At 36.8% G+C, this 8046-nt stretch overlaps 1 protein-coding gene across 1 annotated transcript; it reads left to right on the forward strand.

Annotated features, from left to right (window-relative positions):
* The first annotated feature begins 1943 nt into the window (after positions 1-1943).
* LOC113294514 lies at positions 1944-3490 on the forward strand. Its single transcript, XM_026542909.1, has 2 exons — positions 1944-2533; positions 2890-3490. The coding sequence occupies exons 1-2, from the start codon at positions 1944-1946 to the stop codon at positions 3488-3490; spliced, it is 1191 nt and encodes a 396-aa protein (XP_026398694.1).
* Positions 3491-8046: the final 4556 nt, after the last annotated feature.

Raw genomic sequence — 8046 nt, forward strand, 5'->3', positions numbered from 1 at the left:
ATACCCAAAGCTCAAAATGGCCTCAATAAATCAGAAACTCCAACCCCACAATTGGATGTTTCTCCGAAGATCTGATTAGCTATAAATCAACATTTTGAAAAAACCCCAAGCCTCAAATCTCTCTAAAAATCATAGCCCATAATCAAAATTGGATCTTCTGATAAGATCTTGATGAGCTACCTACTCACAAGCTAAAAACAACATTGTCAAATTGACAAAACTAATTAACAATTAAAAAAAATCGTCTTAAGTATTAAACCACCGTCACCCAACAAAACCATTAACACCAGCAGTATTTAAAAGTAATCCGTGTACGAGAAATGGGTTGAAGAAACTATTCGCCAATACTAATTTTTGTCTTCTGTATTTGTTTTGGGGAAGAACCAGAGATGTGTGGACAGAGAAAAAAGAAAGAGATAAAGATAGAAGACTTCTCGTGAAAGAATGACGTGGTTTAACTTTTGTTTACGGCTCATATGCCACATCAGACAGGGAGGAAAAGAGGGTGGAAAATAGCATTTCCGTCTGGGAAGCACGGACACATCAGATTCGTTTCCGTGTCCGTGTCGGACGCACTATGGACACATGACACGGCCACGACGCCCACACGACGCGTGTCGGACGCATCAAAATCCGTGTCCTCACTTGACGCACATTGGACGCACGTCGGACGCATATGTTACACTATTTCTTAAATTCTAAAAAAAAAATATCTTATCAAAACTCGTCTCTCTCTCTCATCTATCTTCTACTCTTCTGTGAATACCCGTGGGAAGAGTCTCCCTCACCTTTACTCTTCTCTTCTCAGATCTAAGTTGATCATCCGAAAATCAACATATTTAGTTTTTTACAATCATTTGCTAGTTGTTCTGGCTTTATCTCTTAGTTGTTTACATTGAATTTGAAGGTATGTTCTCTTTCTTTTACTCTCCCTTCTTCCTTCTGATTTGCATGATTTTGTTGACTTATTGATTTTTTGTTCTATTTTCAATCTATTGTGAACTTGGGTTGTTGCTGTATTTGGTGAATTTGGGTTTTGTTTTGATTTTAGTGGTGGGGATCATGTGTATTGTCTACTGTGTAGGTTTTAGGGGTTTTTTGGGGGCCTTTGGGGGTATTTTTGGTTGTTCATTGAATTTGAGCTTTATATATAATACTTATAATTTATCTTTTAATTTTCTGCTTGTAATGATTTTATGCTTGTATTTTGATGGCTATCATCTCTTTAATTTTGATGCAGATAGCCAGATATGAGCGAAGAGGTTTTAAGCACTACTCCGCTATGTAGATATGTGACTAAGAAGGATAAAGTTAAAGGTGGTGGTAATTGGAATTTTGTATGTAACCACTGTCAAGTTCCATATTCGGGTTCATATTCAAGAGTGAAAGCACATTTGTTAAAGATTCCAGGCTCTGGAATTAGAATATGTCCAAAGGTCAGAGAACATAAACTTCAGGAAATGAAACAATTGAGTGATGAAGCTGAGGCAAGAGCAAAAGCATCTAAGTTTAAAAGTGTGCCTCTGCCAACATGTGGATCAGGTAGTGGTTCTTCTTTTGCGTCAAATTCTTCATCACTTGTTGAAGATCCTAGGAAGAAGAAAAGAGGGGTTGAGAGCCCAATAGAGAAATTGTATAATGCTGCCAGACGTGAAGAAATGGATAGCATAATTGCACGGTTGTTTTATGCAGCTGGCTTGCCATTCCATCTTGCGAGGTGTCCATATTATAAAGTTGCATTTAATTTGGCTACATCAGATAGTAAAAGCATTCAAGGTTATATTCCGTCGGGTTATAATAAACTAAGAACAACTCTTTTACGGAAGGAAAGAGAACATGTTGAGAAAGAGCTAGAACCAATTAAGAGCACTTGGAAAGAAAAAGGTGTGAGTATTGTGACCGATGGATGGACCGACGAACAATGAAGACCCCTCATGAACTTTATGGTTGTTTCAGAGGCTGGTGCAATGTTTATTAAAGCAGTCAACACTCAAGGGTCAGTGAAGGACAAAGAGTACATTTCTAAGTTGATCATTGAGACAATTACGGAAGTTGGGCATCAGAATATCGTGCAAGTAATCACGGACAATGCACCAGTTTGTAAGAGTGCAGGGCTACTTGTAGAATGTCAGTTTAAACACATTTTTTGGATTCCATGTGTAGTCCACACACTAAACCTTGCTTTAAAGAATATATGTCATCCGAGAGATATTCAAACTAATGTTTTAGTATATGAAGGGTGTGCTTGGATTAGTGAAATTATTGCTGAGGTGGTACTGATCAGAAACTTCATCACTAAACATTCCATGAGATTAGCCATGTTTAATGAACATGTGGAGTTAAAATTATTCACACTTGCAGAGACACGTTTTGCCTCTAGTATTATAATGCTTCAAAGATTTAAAGATGTGAAGCAAGGAATCCGTAACTTGGTAATTTGCAATCAATGGTCATCATATAAAGATGATGATCCTAATCAAGCATTGTTTATAAAAGAGAAGTTGTTGGATGATGATTGGTGGAACACTTTGCAGTATGTTATTGATTTTACAAAACCTATCATAGAAATGCTTAGATTATGCGACACAGACGAGCCTTGTCTTCACTTGGTTTATGAAAGATGGGATCAAATGATAGATGAGGTAAAGAGCATTATACATCGCCACGAGGCTTACAAGAATATGATATTTCACCATTTCATATGGTGGTGGACGGGATTTTAAAAGATCGTTGGAGTAAAAGTAGCACACCACTTCACTCTTTGGCACATTCATTGAACCCAAGGTATGTATGACAGTATAAAATATGCAATCGCTTATTTATATTTTCTGTTCAGTTGAGTTAAGTGTTAAAAAAAATTATACTAAAATCATAATTGAAACAACATAGGTATTATAGTCGTCAGTGGCTTGATGAACGTCCAGGGCGTGTTCCACCACATAGAGATCTTTTGATTGCAGGTCAAAGATTGAAGTGTTTCGAGAGGTATTACGATGCGGATGAGTTAAGAGAAGTTAACATTGAGTATGCTAAGTTTTCATCTTGCCGTGAAGAATTTGCAAATGAAAATACCATAAATGATAGATGGAGTATGAATCCTTATGTGTGGTGGGTTACTTATGGGGTGTATGCTCCTTTACTTCAGCAAAAAGCACTCATGTTGCTTGGCCAACCTTGTTCATCTTCTTGTAGTGAGAGAAACTGGAGTACATATAGTTTCATAAATTCTGTGAAGAATAAAATTACTCCACAAAGAGGTGAAGATTTGGTATTTGTTCATACTAATCTTCGTCTCTTATCAAGACGAAGCCCAGAATACTTGCTAGGGGATACAAGAATGTGGGACATTGGAGGTGATTCTTTTGATACTATGGAGGGTACTGTTGGTGTACTTGAAGTTGCCGATCTTTCTCTTAATGAGCCAGAGATGGAACGCATGATATTGGATGATAATGAAGCTAATGTGGAGGAGCTATACCCCCTGGTTTGACTGTTGACGTTATTTTTTGGTGACCAGGTAACTGTCCATCTCCTTGATCTGTTTTATTCTAAAATTTTAGTTACCATCATGCCAATTCTTTGTTTTATGATGTGAATTCCCCCTAAAATTTGTGTTTAAACTGACCTTCTACAAGTAGCCCTGCACTCTGACAAACTCTGGCAAGTTTCATTTATGCCAATTCTTTGTTTTAAATTTCTACAGCTGGATGTAGCGACATTCACATCATACTTGATGGATCCTTGTTTTTTGGGCTAGTATTTGGTTCATGAAGTTGCACTGTTGCGGGAAGGACTTTACTCCCCTTTGCGAAGCCTTCTAATTTTTTGTTGATATGTATATATATATATATAGACTAGTAAATGTCGCGGAAAGGGCTTTCCTCCCTTTTGCGAAGCCTTCTAATTTTTTGTTGATATGTATATATATAGACTAGTAAATGTCTATATAACCTTTTGTTGATAATGGATATCTATGTTCTCCTGGAAGGCTGGAACATTTAGACAGGTAAATGCTTAATCTTTTATGTTAGGAATGGGGACAAACATATATAATTTAATGGAAATATTTATATATATATATGTGTCCATGTCCTAGTATTTTGAGAAATTGCCGGTCCTCGTGTCCGTGTCGTGTCGTGTGTCGGTGCTTGCCAGATTTCCGTTAATCTATAGCCGTCATCACAGTATATTTTGATTTACATCTCTGGACAAGGTATACTGTTTCTTTTTAGCTGTCAGTGTTTTGGTTGTTTAAATCTCTTAAAATGATAATGGTTTTGTTCACCAGATTTTGGAAGAAAAGAGTTTAAGGAAAAAAAGAACCCTTTTTATGTCAGTATCTAATCACTGCACATGTTATCTTTCCTGTTCGCTTCCAAAAATGTTAGATCCAAAAGAGTTTAATTGATAAAAAAAAAAAAAGCCTATAGCTTTGTTTTGCTTCTAGCTGTTGTGTGAACACCTTCACTACACATTTCAAACCAAAAGTGAACATCTGTTTTGAGAAAAAAAAAAAGAAAAAGAGAAAGAGGAATTGAATACCCATGTGACGTACATAGACCCTAAGCAACTGCAAAGATCAAATACCAAAAAACTGATCAAAAATTTGGTTTAGTTCCTGTTGTGACACTACGGTGAAAGATCAAAATTTGGTCGAGCGTAAATTTAATCACCGCATGAAAACAGGCGCATATATAAAGTACGTTTGATTACCGGGCGGACATTTAAATTACGTTCCATATGGGACGGGTTTTTAAAGCACGTCCGATTATCAGGCGTATCTCCAATCACCGCCTGATGGAGCGTAAAAACAAATTACGCCTGAGTTTAACATGGTCGGACAACACGTGTAGGTAGTGACGGGCGTAAATTTGCTGTCCGCCTGAAAGGGGCGTAATATTTTTTAACGCCTGTTGGTTGGGCGTGTTTTATTTTTACGCCTGAAATTTTGAAACCAGGTGAACACCATTTCTCGATGCTGTTCAACCAACGGTAGGTGGCAGGTGAACTTTGCCTTTTGCCTTCTAATCGTTTATTAGCTTCTTATATGTAAATTGAGTTTCACTCTGCAAAGTGGCAATGGTTTACTAATTTGAAGTTAGCTATACTGGTCTAGTGTCATCAATGTTCTTTACTGTAATCTGGTATTGGTAGTAACTGGGTAATGTTAACTTCTCACCGGTCGCTCGAACAACAACAGTAGGTGACTTCACAACAAAGAACAGCATCAGAAGCGAACAGTGAACTGCCCAACCAACAGTTTCAAATGAAGGTAAGCTTAATTTTAATTGTAAATGAAGTTTGAAGTTTGTCTAAGATGAATGGGGCGTAAAATCGTTGTCCGTTTGAGTGGGGCGTAAATTAATTGTCCGCTTGAATGGGGCGTGTTTTAAATCACCGCCTGCCACCAGACGAATGTTCAATCACCGCCCGAAAGAAATGTAATTTCTATTTACGTCCGACCAAAGAGCGGATAATTAAGTTACGCCTGGTAATAAGCGGACATTCAATTTACGCCCGACTATATTTGGATTTGGGATTTGGTCGCGACCAAATATGGTCCCAGATTTGATCTTAGTCTGGGATTTGATCTTTACTTCACTCCACTGCGTTCAAAACTCATCCCAAATATTTGGATTTACTCGCCCACTGTGGATGCTCTAAGAGCGACTGCAATGGTACGACTAAACTCAAAGATCAAAGACTAAAAAAAAAGACTAAATATGAGTTTAATTTGTATTGTGACGTTACGGGGAGAAGACCAAATTTGGTCGCGCGTAAAACAGTTTTACGCATGAAGACGGGCGGAAGTATTAGTTACGTTTCATTTCTGGGCGGAATTATAAATTACGTTTCAAACGGGCGTAAATATAAATCACGTTTGTTATCAAGCGTAAATAAAAATTACGTTTGGTAAGGGGCGGAATCTTAAATTCCGCCCGTTGATCAGACGGATTCCAAATGACCGCTCGAAGAAACGTAAAACTAAATTCCGTCCGAGTTAAACACGGTCACACAGCACGTGTGAGATCAGACGGGCGGAATTTTGGTGTCCGCGTGATGAGTTGTACGGACGGACATCTTCTGTCCGCGTGATGAATTTGTCAGGCGTAAAAAATTATTACGCCTGAGACGGGCGTAACCAAAATTTCCGTTTCATTAGGGTTTAGGGTTATGGCGTACTCTCCTGTCCGTCCGATCAAATCGGGCGTAATCTTAATGAACCGCACCTTCCACCAATACCGCCTCTCCTTCCCAACCACAACCCATCTCTTCTACACGAGCCTTCTTCTTCTCACTTCATTTTCTTCCACAGTTCATATTCTTACACAGTTCATATTCTTGTTTGCTTCACGGCTCCTCTTCAGTTCATATTCTTCTTCTCCATTCCCATCTACCAACCGTACAGATACCCTAAAAACTCCACAAAAACCCTAAAAACTCCATTATAAGGTATGTATTTTCTACTTTCTTTATTCAATTTGTGTAATAATAATATCATGTATTGTATTTTTTGTTCGAATTTATTTCAATTTGTGTAATAATATGCGCAGGTATTGTATTTTTTGTTCGAATTTATTTAGGGTTTTTACGTTGAAAATTGAATCAGACTTTATTACTAATTGGATATTCATATTGGGTTAATCAAATCTTATTAAAATTGGGTTAATCGTAATTTAATTTAATTTTTTGTTTTATTTAATAGTTATAAATATTAATAATTGGATAATTATTTTTTGTTAATTTAGTTACGTGATTTAATTTAATATATATTTTTGTTAATTTAATTTCGTAATTTAATTTATTTTTTTGTTAATTATAAATAGTTATAAATATAGTTAATTGGATAATTATTTTTTGTTAATTTAGTTACGTGATTTAATTTAATTTATCTTTTTGTTAATTTAGTTTCGTATTTTAATTGAATTTTTTGTTAATTATAAATAGTTATAAATATAGTTAATTGGATAATTATTTTTTTGGTTAAATTTATGTTTATGGAATTTTATGATGTTGAAATTTTGTTCGGTTAAATTTATGTCTATTATGGTTCGTGGATTGGTCTTTTAATTATGAAATTGTATTTAACATGTTTGTGCGTAGAATGAACAAGTTTATATCGAGGTTTAGTGGTCGCCAAAAGACCAACAAGAGACAAAAATCTACCGAAGCTGATTACAACTTAATCTCTACCGGTCAAATTGAGGAGGTCGACGTCCCCGGGTTAGGGAGGTTTCCTATAGTGGAAGATAATAAGCCGCACGCTACTGAAGACATTACATTTTCAGACGCACCAACATTTAAGTTTAAACATCGTGGATGTCTGGCATCGGTAATTCATTATTATAAATTTATTTCAATACATTGTCCTAGAGTTAAATATTTGATTGAAAAAGCGGGGTGGGAAAAATTGTTGAACATAGAGTGTAACGTTACCCAACATGCCGTTGTTGATTATATTGTTGAGAGGTTTTGGGATACAACCAACACGTTCCATTTTCCATTTGGTGAGATGGGGTTCACGCCATTAGATTGGGTCATGTTAGCTGGACTGAGTATCGGTGATGGTTATGTAGTTCCGTATGATTCGAGCCTATACCAATTTGACTATGTCCGTGAGAAGATTTTTCCGGATATCACACAGGGAACAAGAGGCGCGTCGTGGATATCAAACTCAATTACAATTACATATTTAAGCTCATACTTCAAAGAAGATAAGTTGGTGGCGGCTAATGAAGATGAGATCCTAACACAGTGGGCGAGTATAACCAAATTTATGGGATGAGATCCTAACACAGTGGGCGAGTATAACCAAATTTATGGGATGAGATCCTAACACAGTGGGACGGAGTAAAGATCAAATTTGGACCAAAGACCAAATTCCAGACCAAATATGGTCGCGACCAAATCCCAAATTCTGATATAGTCGGGCGTAAACTTAAATTACGTTTGATGCTGGGCGTAACATAAATTTACGCTTGTTAACGGGCGTAAACCAAAGTTACGTATGTTGGTGGGGCGGAATTTAAATTTACGTTTGTTGCG

The sequence above is a fragment of the Papaver somniferum genome, chromosome 7 (assembly GCF_003573695.1).
Source record: "Papaver somniferum cultivar HN1 chromosome 7, ASM357369v1, whole genome shotgun sequence".
Taxonomy (NCBI): Eukaryota; Viridiplantae; Streptophyta; class Magnoliopsida; order Ranunculales; family Papaveraceae; genus Papaver; species Papaver somniferum.

Excerpts from the sequence above, each read along its gene's own strand:
- LOC113294514 (XM_026542909.1), top strand. The coding sequence starts at position 1,944 with ATGGTTGTTTCAGAGGCTGGTGCAATGTTTATTAAAGCAGTCAACACT. Across the intron at positions 2,534-2,889 it reads GATTGGTGGAACACTTTGCA|GTATTATAGTCGTCAGTGGC; the intron begins GTATGTTATTGA and ends GAAACAACATAG.